The 14,775-nt window shown below is 39.8% G+C and overlaps 2 protein-coding genes across 2 annotated transcripts; one reads left to right on the top strand and one right to left on the bottom strand.

The window, feature by feature from the left end:
• Window positions 1–1,771: 1,771 nt before the first annotated feature.
• On the top strand, window positions 1,772–5,181 carry cmtm8b (CKLF-like MARVEL transmembrane domain containing 8b; the record flags this gene model as incomplete). Its single annotated transcript, XM_079165411.1, has 5 exons — window positions 1,772–1,903; window positions 3,007–3,013; window positions 3,647–3,828; window positions 4,049–4,156; window positions 5,101–5,181. 5 exons carry the CDS (start codon window positions 1,772–1,774, stop codon window positions 5,179–5,181), a joined length of 510 nt encoding a protein of 169 aa, XP_079021537.1.
• A 457-nt stretch (window positions 5,182–5,638) lies between these two features.
• LOC306699442 (zymogen granule membrane protein 16-like) lies at window positions 5,639–7,850 on the bottom strand. The gene is made up of 5 exons (XM_079164057.1): window positions 7,770–7,850; window positions 7,468–7,597; window positions 6,925–7,024; window positions 6,503–6,589; window positions 5,639–6,409 (listed from the first exon to the last, which is right to left on the bottom strand). Exons 1-5 carry the CDS (start codon window positions 7,834–7,836, stop codon window positions 6,290–6,292), a joined length of 504 nt encoding a protein of 167 aa, XP_079020183.1. The 5' UTR covers window positions 7,837–7,850; the 3' UTR covers window positions 5,639–6,289.
• Between the last annotated feature and the right edge of the window lie 6,925 nt (window positions 7,851–14,775).

The following is a 14,775-nucleotide window of genomic DNA, read 5'->3' as shown; positions in this document are numbered from 1 at the left end:
ATGTAAAATACCCAGTCAGAAAATGCATGGCCAAGCCCATCGGCTGCAGCAGAACACCACAAAGTATCTTAATGTGAAGGTCATTGCTTGTTTGCTCATCAAAAATCTTGCTGGCTTTTTTGCCATTTGACTTTTCGTATCAAGTCTGAATTTATAGTCACCGAGTTGTTTGCAACTTCCATCCGATCCCAGTTACAGCTGCAAAAAACTGTTTTATTCTTCAAAAGTTATTTTCGTTGATCAATGTATGTTCCCTCTGTTCTAATCTTTTCTGATCTATTCGATTGTGAGGTACACGATCATCAGCAAACGCAGTTATAAATAAATGTTCATGCAATGGTCACAGCACAATGAATCATTCAGTCATCCAAGTTTCTGGCCTGTCTAACCTGCTTCTATAGGGAGTAAGCACTCAGGGACTCAGCCAAGTTAAGGTTGCCTTCTCCTTATTAGCAACAAAAATAAAGAATAAATGAGTGAAAGCTACAATTTACACGCCCACAGTGGCGACAGTTAACCCCACCAGCACGCGTTGATGGCCTCCACCTTGCATCTTTTGTCCTTGTGCACTGAGGTTTCCTCTGAATGAGTTTATACATGTGCAACTACTGCCCCCCAGTGGTCAAAGCTACGCGCTGCCTCCATGGCTGCACTGCAGCAGTGGCAGGGTTTTAATCAGGCCAAAAATCAGACATGAGTTAATGCAGCTACAAGGTCTCAGCATGGTTTCCTCCTTGAGTACCCCTCTGCTTCACTACTTCACCTGGATGCCTGACCTTCACTGCTCGTTGAGTAGAAGGCTGTTTTCACAGTCATCGGCTGAAGGGGGAAAGTTTGTCTTTGCTCAACTTGAATCTCGGTTCAACAGGCTACAAATGAGCAGGATCTTGTGACATCACAACTAGTTTATTGTGGTCCAATATGCAACTTACACAAGTGTGATATGGAAACTTAAACCTGCCAGTGAACATTCTGAGAGTGGACTCTTCGGTGAAGTCTGACGTGAAGAATACTTTCATATTTGGGAATTCTGCATATTTTAATGAGGGAGAAGGACTAGATGTATTTTTTTTTTTTTTAAAGAATCTTTAACAAAGAATTGCCGTGTCAGACACAACTTGCTAATCAAGACAGAATATTTTACATGTTAAAAACACAGAGGGGTGTCCTCTAATGATGACACTCTGTTTAAGCAGTCTTCAACCTGTTAGATATTGAGGCTTCCTTAAATGCACCACAAAAATAAATTGTTCATTCTGGTGCATTATATAACTCAAACAAGACTAAATATATGCAAATTAGTTTCCATGGTATTGAAGAAAACAATGACAGCGTAAAATGTAGCATATCGACCTAAATAATCAGTAATTGCTGTTAGGGTGCTAGAACATTCAAAAGTATGTGTAACGCTACTTTATTCCCTCACACTGAAATCTCTTCTTTGTTTTTCCTATCCGCATCATTTATCATCAGCAGCATAACTGTCTTTATCAGTGTGTCCTGAAGTACATTTCACACAGTGCTACTTTTCTTGCCCTCAGCCGTGAATCCCCCTGCAGGGTCCGTCATCTCAATATCCAGCCTGTTTATTGTCACCTTTGTGCCTGTTGTGCAGTGTAGATGCAATTGTAGTTGGTATGTGAGCTGAAATACAGTATTTATAATTAAACCCTTCATAGAGGGTTGTCCTTGTTTGATTCCGGGACAAGAAGACAACTTCCTCTGCAACAGCGACAACCCGACTGAGAGCACGCAGACCGTCGAGTGTAACATGGAGAGAGACGCGGTGGCGTCGGCCCCCAGGAGTCCCTCAGCACCAGAATGCAACATCTCAACCTCCACCATGGCCTTCGACCAGCACTTTACCACAACTACCAAAGGACTTCTCCTCTTGGCTGAGATAGTAAGTGTGAATATGCATTTTATAAGATGTTCAGTGTTATTAGATAATGCTCAGCAGTCATGAAATGTCACCATTACAAATCAAATGACAATAAGTTACGATGGGAACAACTGCAGCTACTGGTTATGATGCTTATGAGAGACATTAAAAGAGAATAAAAGTATGTTCCAGTTATGATAGTTATGTGAACAAGTTCAGATGATCCAGAAACACACACACACACACACATAAACACACACACCTTGATCTGCGTTTGGATAAACTGTATTTAATAGAGTAAAAGAAGAAACAGTAAAAAAACAACTCAACGAGCAAATCCTCCTTCCTCTCCCTCATTGTGTCTCTTCCTTTCCAAATCAAAATAGTCAGGTCAGCCTTTCTGTAAATACAGTCTGGCTGGCTGCCATGAAGAGGCCGCACAGGCCACAGTTGGAGTAATCTGATTGCAAGCCAATGCAACAAGTTTAAATCTGCCTTCAGACACACTCAAAAGCTTTTTGGTTTGGGAATTATATAACATATCGACGGATTGTGGGATCATACTATGTATTAGCATGCAGTCAAGATAAGATAAGTACATTTGTATTTATGTAACTGCAAATGGCTTTTGGGTTAAATTAACGTGACAGGTGTATGAAACATCGGCAGATTGTGATGTTAAATTGATATCCTTCGATTTATCTTAAAAGAAACAAACCCTGCTTCAAGTCATGTTTCACATCAGAAAATCTTTTCCTTCTGTGATATTGAAACATCCAGTAGACTTTTGTTATAAAACAGGAAGGGTGGGTTTGAAATAGTGTTGAGGAACGAGGGGAACGAAATTTAGTCACTCACCACAACACTTTGAGTGAGTGGAGGTGCATGATGAGTGATTGGAATTTGGAAATGTCTCATAGAAAAACAAATAAATGGCTTAGTAAGCTTTTATAAACAGAATTTACATGAAATATTACTTTTTGTTTCAGTTTTTAGTTTGATTTATTTGAATTTTCTATGGCCAAATTTGCACATCAAGAAGTATGTTTAGCTCCTCTCTCTCTTCTTGTCTCCTCTTGTCGTTTCGCGTCTCGTATCGTATTGTGTCTTATCCTCTCCTCTAGGTGTGTGGTATGTTGGTGTGAGGGATTTAAGTTTTAAAGCGCTCCTAGCATTGATATTATATGTTACAGTGTGTTTACATGTAAGAGTTTAGACCAAGAAGTAATCTCATCATCAGAGGTAATTTCATGCTGGAAGAGGAAGGTGTGAGGAGTGTACTGGAAGCGGGGGTTTGGCGAATCAATCAAAGGAACTGGCCCCAAGAATGTAAGGAGGTGTCTGCCAGCGGGGGTTGGAACGAAGCTGGCTGATCTAGGTGAGAAGAACAGAACAATGGGTCATCTGCCCAGGAGGGGCTTATTGGATGAGCCAATCACTGAGCTGATCGATAGGCTCAGGAATGTAACTTTGGGGGGACAAAGGGCTGTGAATCCCAGGAGAGAGTCAGACTTCCTTGGGGCCATCCAGTGAACACACCAGTTTGCTGGGTGGCCTGAACGGGGTCTCACATTTATGGAATATTATGTTTGTTTTATCATTCATGGTGTACTTCAGTTTGCAGCTGTTTTGGCTTCTGTTGGTTATTAAATATCTTGTGATTTTGATCTGGACCTGCCGATTCCTGTCCTCCATCAGAATGGGAGCAAAGGGGGGGGGGCTTCTTCTCCTCTGGGCTGCTTTTCAACATGCGGCCTTCCACAGTTCTGAGAGGTTCTGAACCTAACATTGGCGTGGATCCATTTGGCACAGAGTATTTTCATCTGTCTGCTCTAGGCTGGGTGATGTTTGTTGCCATCTTGTGCTGGGTTCTGACCGTTGACCTGTTTGTAATTTATCTCAATGGATCCCACAACAGGATACCACAGGTCCCCTGGACTACACTGGTAACACCTACACACTCACACACACATACTCGTTTTCCTCCTTTGTTGGGCCCAAACTTTTTTACCCCAATGTTGGGTCCACCCTTTCCAGTGGTTCTACACTTACACACACACCTACACACACACACACACACTCTGCATTGCTTTTGTGTTTTACCAGAATGGTCTGACTACTTTGACTATTTAACTGATTCACTGTTTGTGTCTTTCTTTCTTCTAGTCACTGTGTTTGAACTGCAGTGCTGCAGCTCTGTATCTGGTGACAGCAGTAGTTGTCAACCAGTCCACTAGGGGGCGACACAACTACAACTGCTGGGCAGCATCTGCAGTAAGAGCACGCCTAACAATATGATCTGTTGAGAGAAGAGTTCATCCCCAAAAAATGTTTTTGTTATTGTTTGCATGTATAGAAGAACATCCCTGAAGTTTGTATGTTCACATTAGACACAATAAGACAAGAGCAGCCCAGTGCCAGAGAGACTGAGACTGAGTTTTCAAAGAGCCTTGCTCTACTTTCCCCCTTTCTCCAACTGCGAATTTTGATATTTCCAATGGTAGAAGAAAGAAGGCTACTTAAATCTTAATTTCAACTCAAGTGCAGAGTGAAAGGGAGGCATTATCAGAAAAATGTACTTATATTTACTTAACGTCTGTTCAAGGTGGAGCAATCCATTTTTGATGCTGGACAGTTTAATGAAAAATAATGCATCATTTGTGAATCTGTAACGTAACCGGAAACATTTCTCCGTCATATAAATATAGAACTACAATGTTTTCCTCTGAAGTAGAAGTACATAATAAGTAGTATACAGTTGAATTGGATATTTGATAAGTGCTTTGAGGGCATTAAGTTATTTCAGTGAACGATGAGTTAGAATAGTCATATAATTAAATATTTTTCATATCTAAACATCACAATAAATGTATGCGGTGAGGTTCTGCTGCTGGAATTCGGACTCATAGGGATCAATCAATCAATCAAACTTTCTTTATAAAGCACCCTTTGAACAAACAAATGCACAGAGCCAACATTTTCTTTGCTGACACTGATTTATTTACCAATACATCAGTTGTTTGTGATGCTTATTTCTCCACCTCAACTCCACAGGGGTGTGATCTTTGCCACCTTTTTTCTACACACATTTCACTTGGACTTAGAAGGAGTGTATAATGAGTTATTATTTCAGTTTAGAGTGAATTATGTTTTTAAGATATAAAAAGTCACCTCTACTCCTCATTGTCTCCATGACTCTCCATTTTCTTTTCACCAGCTTTCTTGCATTTCTGATTACACCGTTCTATGCAGAAAGCACTTACCTGAGCTACTGTGCCTGGAAAACCCCAGGACAATAGTCTCATTACTTGCTGTTTGAGGGCAACAATGTTCAGGCTTTATCTGAGGAACGTGTCTAATGGAGATCAAACTTCAGAACAGGACAAGACATTGGTCAAATTAAAACTTAGAAAGAAACTGCAATGGAATCCCTTTGTTGCACATCATGTGTGGACAAAGAGGGGGACACTTTTGTTCTCAACAAGCTTTTGTGAACTCTGTAAGTAAACAACAGTGAAATTGAGCTCATTGAGGACAGAAGTTGATAAAATAAAATGTCATCGGATGTAAATAGTACGACAATGAATATTTTCAGCATGTTTGGTGTTGTATGTAAGAGGTTGCATGTACAGTAGTATCACACACATGAATGAGCTGTCATCTGTCTACAATAATGCTACCAGTAACTTTTTATTTCATGTACATTTAAGTATATTTTTTCCCTCGTGTGAGGTTAAAAACAAAAAATAAGGAGACATTGAGTATACTTTGTTTAACAGACAACCAGATTCTGCTTACTTAAAATGATTTGCCTTAAATATGTTTCATTGTTTTTTCTTCTTTGTCAGTACATACATAAAGCTTTCTGTGATTTTAAAGTTTCATTTTCATTTTAATTTGTGTCTTACATAAAATACAAGAGTATGTTGCCACATCATTTAATATAGCTTGGACAAAACATTTCTCTCACCACTAAAAACCCACAGAAATAATAATCAAAGTCATTTCTACAATATCTTGGACTGTTAGCATTTCTCAACATACATTTGGTATTCAGTACATCTCTGCTTTGTTTCCTTCAATGCTGCAGATGTGCAAAATGCTGTAAGTTAAAGCTCCTTCCTCTGATGTATAAAAGTATCCTCTATAACGTACACGTTGAGTAGATCATGTGTGTTTAACTGAATCACACAGAGTCACAAACTGAGTTGATCTTTAACAATCACCAGTTATTATGTTGTTTTTGTTTAGTTAATAAACCATTCTGGTATAATATTACCTTTATATGTTAATACATGTAGCACGATAGACTAAATCATTTCTTCATAAAAATATAGGTTGATTTGTCCCATAATGAATATTAATCAGTGTTGGATTATTAATTGCTGTTCATCAGGAGTAGGTTGTTTAGTTTTGATCCATGACGTCCCAGTGAGCACCCAATGAAGTAATTCCTGCATGATTGAAGCGGCCACTGAGCAGTTTGAGCTCTGCTTTCGGGTTTGCTGGGTAGAAGTTAAAGGAGTTCTGTAACAAAGCATCAAAAGTTAAAAGTTAACACATGACCATGAGTATTAGTATTGATAATTGTAACAAGCACAAAGGATAGAAGATAATTACAGTTGTTGGCTGGCCGGCGACCAGAGTGCGCCCTCTGGAGGTCACGAAATATATCTGATAGATGTAGTTGGTGTACTTTCCAGAGACCTGAAACATGACAGTGAGATCTCATTAACACAGTTGGTACATGTGGTTAGACCTCGATGAGTAAAAAAACGATATATAATTATAGTACAATATATTCAATATGTAATAAATTCTACTCCTAGTAATATTCCTTGAACCAGTACCATGAAAAATTGTGTATGATAATAAAGACATTAAAATATCTCTAAATATCAATAAATATTGCATTACATTGTCTCAACAAAATAATTTAACTCCACGGAACAATATATAAATATTTTTAAAGTTTATTTTCCGAGGTTGTCTTATCTCTGTTCAGACTAAAACTAATATCTTAGTATCGGTGACTCTCTGACCTGAACAATGGTCTCTCCATCAAAGAGGATCAGCTCTTGTGCAGAGCCTACTACGCGACCAACTCTTTTACCCCAAATGGCACCGTTGCGCACCTGGATACTGCAAGGTCAGACACAAGAGAGAGGGAACACACTGATTATATACAGAAGAGGACATGATCAGGTAGAAACAAATGTAGCTGGATATTTGTGCAAGAACGAGTAGACAATAGAGCAAATGTATAAAGAGCAGGTTATTAAGAGGAGGCTGAACCATATGGTTCACTTTATAAAAGAGCAAGATCCTCTCCAGCATTTAAAAACATGTTCAATAGACCCTCCCTTTGACTAAGAAGAGGAAACGGCAACATCCTTCCAACAAACAATAATAATACAACAGCATTCAATTAGTACAACTTATTTAATCAGAGAAATGTAGGATGCATACATTTTTTAAAATGGTGTGTCATTTACTTGTTAAATAAATCATTTTCACAATATACCCCAAATTGCACATTAGATAATGTAGGGAACACATCTGGACAAGAGGGAGGACAGACTGACCCAGTGATGTAAGCGCTACTAGCCTCCCAGACTCTGATCGCTGTGATCTTTCCGTTTCCTTCTTCTGTAGAGAAAGAAGTTCCAGAACCTCCTCCAACAGAAGTAGAGTAGGAGTAGGAACTCATGGGAGCTGGAGAAGTAAAATAAAGATATTAAGTGATGGACAAGAGGAAGCTACTGCTCTTTGACTCAACCTGACTTAAAACTGTTCAAATACAAAGATCTTATTAGAAGCTACAGAGATGTTTGTGTAAAAAGTATGAAATTGGCATAAAAAGACTGAAGATGGGTTGAAACCTTACCAGCCAGGCAGCTGGCGCAGAGCAGAGCGACGATCAGGAAGGAAAACATTCTGGTGTGTGAAGACATCCGGAGAAAACACTGGAATCAGAAACCAATTCATCATCATCATTATCATCCTATAATTTCAATAATTCTTTCGACATGAAAATGCTAATAAACGTCACAGTTAAAACGTGCCGATACAGATGTTGAAACTCACCTGCAGTCTAGATCTCCTGAAAGCAGCTTGAGCCCTGAGCAGAGGATGAGATGACACTGAGAAACTGGCACTCACTTATATATATGTGTCCGTCCCTCACAACGCACGCACATACATCCCCTAACATTCCTACTAGACATCATCTGACAGCTGAACAATAGCAGACATATTTTGAACCAGGAAGAGAACATTATTTTTGTTGTTCAGTTTTAGTTTTAGTTTTAGTTCAGGAAGTTAGTTTGCATCGCACTTACAGGAAAGGCATTCACTGTGATTCACCGACCTAAACCTGTTGTTTAATCTCTCTTTAATCTGTGTCTCATACATTACTACCTTATTAAATTCAAATTAGTAGAGCTGTAACATTCTTGATACATTTGCTGCTAAAACCTGTGTAATATATATTTAAATTATTTTGGGTCACTAAGGATTTCAAAGTTAATTCTTGAGCGTTTGAAAAGTTGGTAAAGCAATCTCACCTCAAGGTCCATTTAGTAGCAGCTGTTCTGGAGCTTTCATTATTTTCACATCATCTGTATTTGGCGAAAGAGTTTGCCCAGTTGTCATGTAAATGTAAATGTTAAAATTTTGATAATTTCTAAACACTTCAAGCACATCTCACCCATGTTGGGTAAAAGAGGGTTACAAAAACAACGTCTCAAAGCAAATCCCTTGTTGGAAACATCATGGACCAAAAGTCCTTGAAGCTGCTGTGATGAACTCTAATTTTGTGTTGATCTTGACGTCCCTGCAGACAAAGCAGTAGTGTTTTCAAGCACCAGATGCACTTTAGAAAAGCTCTCATTTAACTGGAGCAGGGTCTGACAGTGTGCCTTTGCACTGTGTTTAATGTTTATTGTTGTGCACCATTCACCTGGTCAGATTCCTTGTGTGTGTAACTTACTAGGCAATAAACCATTCTGATTCTGCACAGTCCTGGTTCTGGTTCTCTCATGCCTCCCTTTCCTCCAGCGGGCCCAGCAAGGTCGAAAGGCTGCAGCGGGTCTGAATCTCTCCATTGTGGGCCGGCTGCTGATGGAGGGCCCGCTGGAGTCTGAACTGAAGGAGTTTCAGGTAAACCTGCGTGATTTCATCGGATTTTTCCAGAATCAGACTTGGTGACACAGACGACAAGCATTAATAAGAACTATATAGAAATAGCCGTATTCTCGCTGCTGGTCTTGTTTACTTTTGAAGGTCATATAGAAGCGTCAGTATTAAATTAAATTAAATTAATTTGTTAAAAGTCCAAAGTTCCTAACAGTAACTTTAAAGTTGTTAAAAAAAATCAAAAAACCGAGATCATGTGATATGATTGAAATCCCAGGAACAGCTACTAAAAAGGAGCTTGAGGTGTTTGGTCAACATAATATTATTGTTTGTCAAACCAGGAATTAATTAGCAACTGATAGACTTCACTCAGTTTGACAACCTTCTCTTGTTGAAGGAGGAAACTACCCCTTAAATAAAACATGTCCTAAACACCTGGCATCCATCCGTGTAATTTAATACCAGGAAATGACCAACGAGGAAAGTACGGCATCATTTTTTTACTAGTTCTGCAGGAAAAAACATTCTTTTAGGACAGACTTAAAACACCCTCCCTGTTTGTGTTTCAACATGAAGCCGACACCTTTCTGATCATTGTACACTTGCTTTGTTTTCTCACTATGCATATTTAATTTGTATAACTTGAAAACGACATAAATACATTTCAACAAAAAACAGACGCTGATAATACTAATAATAATCCAAAAACAAATTCCCAAATTATCAGATCAACACACACATCACCATTTACAGTAGTTTTTCAACTTTATTCATCCAGAAGGACATTTATTTGCCTAAGATGCTTGGTATATTTAGATAAAATGGTATAAATATACTAGTTATATATACATGTTAAAAAAATTATACATACTAATAAATACATATAATAATACGCACAAATGATGGTGCGGTGCATGAATGAAAGTCCAAGGGATCAATGTTCCATATTACACACAATGAACATGTCTGAACAGAAGCATCAATGTTATTGTATTACTATGATGAACAACAAAGACTGGCCAGATTATAATGGTGTTTGACTGGCTGCCATGCAGAGGCAGAGAAGACCACAGTTGGAGTAATCTGATTGCAAAGTGTTGGGACTTCACCATGTGGTTGGAACACAGAGAGCTGAGAGTTGGGCTTGCATGGGCCTACGGGTTATCCAACAGCCTGATTTGAGCTAGAATCACACGCCAAATACGTTAAATCTCACCTGGGTGTGATTTTCTTTGTCGCAATTCAAGACTGAGGTCTCATTGGACGAGGGCCATGGGCACCACAGGGATTCCCTGTGCTACGGCCTGACATCACTGAATCTATAAAAATCAACGTCACCTCCAGCTCAGTCCCGTCTGACTCGAGTTAGTGAAAGGAGGTATTATTATCATTAATCAAATTTATTTAAAAGGGACCATGTACAGTTTAAACATAAATGTCTCCATTCGATACACTGTCCCAGATTGTAGCTTAAGCTAATTTGCATCTGCAGTCCCTTGGCAGGTCAAACAAGGACAAGACAATAACACAACAACAAATGTACAGAAACAACGTTGATTTTGAGGAAAACCGTAGGTCATAGTCTTAACTTCGCTGGATGAACAATAGACTGTCTGTTTATCGTCTGTTTTTTTGGGATCCTGAGGTAGAGAGCGGATAACTTCTATGTGCCCCCTTCTCTCCCCGTTAACGTCAACATTTTGCCGGTCGTAAGGACGAGAATTCCCTTAACTTCCGAGGACCCAGAGTTTACTCGAAGAACCACATCGACTCCTACGACGTCATCTCAGAGTAAGAGGTTTGTGTCTCGGCAGAGAGAGTTAGGTCAAAATGTGTTTATTACCTTGTTTTGTTTTAAGTCTATTGTGCCGTTATAACGTGTTATTGCGTATGCTCACAGACTGCCAAGTTCCGTTATGTGGTATGTTAGATCAGTCACGTGAGTGAGGTTGGTAATGTGACTTTATCAGTTAAAAGACCAGAATCTGGTCCAGCTGGCCGAATCTAAGTTCGGCAGTCGGGTTTCTGTGTGATAAAGTAACAGATTCCATATCTTACTGCGGCGGTGAGGATCTGCCTTAATTTGAGTGTTTCCTTTTTTTTTCTCTTCTTTTACTAACTCCCCCCAACACACACACACACACACAATCACAGGTTTTGCTACCAATCTCAGACACACGTGGTAAACGCGACCTCTAACTTGGCTCCGCCGCAATTTTAGTAGTCTCACGCCATGTTGTAGTCTTGCGCCATTTTGTAATCTTGCGTGGCGCGGTCACGTACGAGACTACATCTGCCATTGTTGGGTAGTTTCTTGCTTCTCCCCTCTTACACACAAGCACACACACACCACAGATTGTTTGTTGATTTTAGATAGTAGGATCCTAATTGTTTAGTAGTTGTTAGTTTTAGATATTACTTGATTTTGATCAATGTTATTGGAATTGAATAAACTCTGTTATACTTTAAAGAGCAGCTTTCTGTAATTACTTTGTGCATGTGATAATAGCTGGATATGTGGCCTGTGCTCGAATTCAAACCTTCACTGTTCACTCTGAATGTGGAATAGTACTTTGACTATTGTAAGGATTACAGGTACGGGAACCCAAGAGCACGACTCAGAGACAGAATACAGGTATAGATTTCTTTACTAGATAAAGGCAGGGTCAACACCAGGAGGTCAGTCCAAAAGGCGAACTAATCCAATAAGGGGCAGGCAAAAATCCAAGGTCGAGAAAACAGACAGGCAGGGTCTGAACAGGCAGATCAGAACAATACCTTCAAGATGGCGCCACGGACGTTTGCCTTGACGTGTTGGTGCGCTTCGTTTTGTGTTGTTTTTGTCATTATTTCAGTTTTATGCTGCGATACTCTGAGCTCTTTCACCAGAGATGAGCTCATGAACATCAGGGGTACAACTCCAGCGGACTTAGTTCCAACTTTTCTGCTAACGTCTGTGGATTTACTGGACATTCTAGTCAAAGGTGCTCTCACCTTAGCCCATGCATTAAAACACCGTGGAAAACGGGCCGGAGCGCTGGTGCGTCTCCGCTTACGTGGATTTCGCACATCGCTGCCGGGCATATTTCTCTCAAACGTCTGCTCACTGTGGGATGTGAACATCAGCTCCATCACAAAGAAGGCTCAGCAGAGGATGTACTTCCTGAGGCAGCTGAAGAAATTCAACCTGCCAAAGACAATGATGGTGCACTTCTGCACAGCCATCATTGAGTCCATCCTCTGCTCCTCCATCACGGTCTGGTACGCTGCAGCCACTGCCAAGGACAAGGGCAGACTGCAGCACATCATTCGCTCTGCCGAGAGGGTGATTGTCTGCAATCTGTCGTCCCTCCAGGACTTGTTCGCTTCAAGGACCCTGAAGCGAGCAAGAAAGATTGTAGCCGACCCCTCTCACCCTGGACAAAAACTGTTCGTGCCCCTCCCATCTGGCAGGAGGCTGAGGTCCATCAGAACCAAGACCTCCCGACACCTGAACAGCTTCTTCCCTTCCGCAGTCGGGCTCATTAACAGAGCCCGGGACCCACACTGACTGTCATCCCCAGGACAAATTCCTACCGGTCACTCCCCTGCATCCCTTCTATCCCTTCTATTACACTCGACACTTTTACACTACACATCTCTTTTGTTTATAGTCCTGTTATCTGTTCGTTTGTGTACTTTATTTTATATTTCACTTTATTTTATATTTCATCTTTATTTTATATTTCACTTTATTTTATATCTTACTTGATCTTATATCTCCCTGTAAATTGTAATATGTTTCTTGCACTGATTGTTCCTTCCCGTCATGTCAAATTCCTTGTTTGTTCAATATACCAAGGCAATAAATGGTTCTGATTCTGAATACGATATATATAACGCTGGAGAGCTTGGCTGAGACACATAAGACAATCTGGCAGGGAACAAGTGCAAGTGAGTGGACCCTACATATTGAGTGACTAATGAGGGAATGGGCTGCAGTTGAGATGGGCGTGGAAGACCAGGTGTGGGGAATAAGTGATGATAGGGTGTGAATGGCAGGACCTGAAATAACAGGAGAGTTAATTAAATAGGCAGGCAGGATGAAAACAAACTAATATGAAGGGGAATTCGTGACAACTATTGACATTGTGAGTGAACACTAATTATGAGACTTCATTTCTAGTTTGGTTATTGGTCACTGATCTCAGGGTGGTGTCGCGTTATTATTAATAATTGTTAATTATGTTATTGACATTAATAATTCTATTGATGTCAATAATTTTGTTTTTCATATTTGCTGATAACCAAACACACTTCTGCCAGATTCAAACAACAAGACTGCAACAAGTTAAGAAACTGTAAATCTAATTGCAGACACACTTATACACAATTATATATCTCCCGGACCGACCCCCTGTTACCGACCCTTTCGGTCCCTGTTCTACCCGCCTTGCCTGACTCCCGGTAAACCCACCAGCCTTCTGATCCTGTCTGTTTGACTCTGCCTGCTATTTCTGGAAGTTTGAAATAAAAGCCAAAGTTCCCTGGAGTCTTGTGTGTTGCATTTGGGTCCATATACAACCGGTTACACAGACTGAGGGGATCATACTTTATATGAGCAGAACTTGAAATCACAGATTCATTGGATGCAGATCTAAGTGTGACAGGTGCGCTGATGTTAAATTGATATCCTTAGATTTTATTTGAAAAGAAACCAACCCTGCTTAAAGTCATGTTTCACACCAGAAAATGTTTTCCTTCAGTGATAGTGAAACATCCAGCAAGAGTCTTTTGTTGTGAAACAGGAATGATGGGTTTAAAAAAGTGTTGAGGAGCGAGAGGAAGGTGCCACCAGGGGGCGACACAACTACAACTGCTGGACAGCATCTGCAGTAAGAGCATGCCTGACAATATGATCTGTTGAGAGAGGAGTTTAAGGAACAGAACTGTACAGTAAATGAAAAAAACATCAGTTTGTATATCCAAAGTACACACAACAAGACAAGAGCAGTGCCACAAAGTCTGAGACTGAGTTTTCAAAGAAAAACGGAGGAATATATAACAACCACATGTGCAGTGTTATCCAGGATTTCTGCATAAAAGTGATTGCACTGTGCACAAGCAGATACTGTCTTCAATTTGGACACCGAGTTTATGTCCTCGGTATTGTTTTTGGGGAGTGATGATCTTGGGACAGTCAGTGGAATCAATTTCAGTTGTTTTCTTGGGGAAAAAGTACTTTAATCATCAGTCTCTCGACAAGAACTAAATTGCTGGCAGCATGGAGTGTTTTTTGAAGGAGCCTTTATACAATCACTCACTCTAACTATAAAACAAGGAATCTCTGTCTTTCACACGTCTTGAGAAGCGCTGATCTGACCTACTTCATACTTAGGAGCATCTTGGCTGTTAGAACCCAGAAAAGTACTCAAAAAAAGTATTATTAATAAAACTGAATACCACGCAGTAAAATCCTGTGTTCAAACTTTTATTTCAAGTGAAAAGTGAAAGAGAGGCATTATGAGCACAATATCATTGAGTACATTTGATTAAAACATGTTATTAATTTTATTTCTATTCAAGATGGAGCTTTCAATTTTAATATAATGCTGGATAGTTCAATGAAGAATAATGAACATATTTTAATTGTCATATTTTGTGAGTCAAATCTGAATCAGCAACGTGATCAGTAACATTTCTCTGTCAGGTAAATAGTACTACAATGTAATTCTGAAGTAGAAGCACACAGTACATATTAGGCTATACAGATGAGT

Source organism: Pholis gunnellus (genome assembly GCF_910591455.1).
Source record: "Pholis gunnellus genome assembly, chromosome: 8".
Lineage (NCBI taxonomy): Eukaryota > Metazoa > Chordata > Actinopteri > Perciformes > Pholidae > Pholis > Pholis gunnellus.
The sequence above is the reverse complement of the archived record's forward strand: the minus strand, read 5'-3'. Positions and strand labels throughout refer to the sequence as shown.

Coding starts and splice junctions, on each gene's coding strand:
- LOC306699442 (XM_079164057.1), bottom strand. CDS start 7,836: ATGTCTTCACACACCAGAATGTTTTCCTTCCTGATCGTCGCTCTGCTC. Junction 6,590..6,924: donor ATGGAGAGACCATTGTTCAG/GTCAGAGAGTCA, acceptor GTCATGTTTCAG/GTCTCTGGAAAGTACACCAA. Junction 6,410..6,502: donor TCGCCGGCCAGCCAACAACT/GTAATTATCTTC, acceptor GCTTTGTTACAG/AACTCCTTTAACTTCTACCC.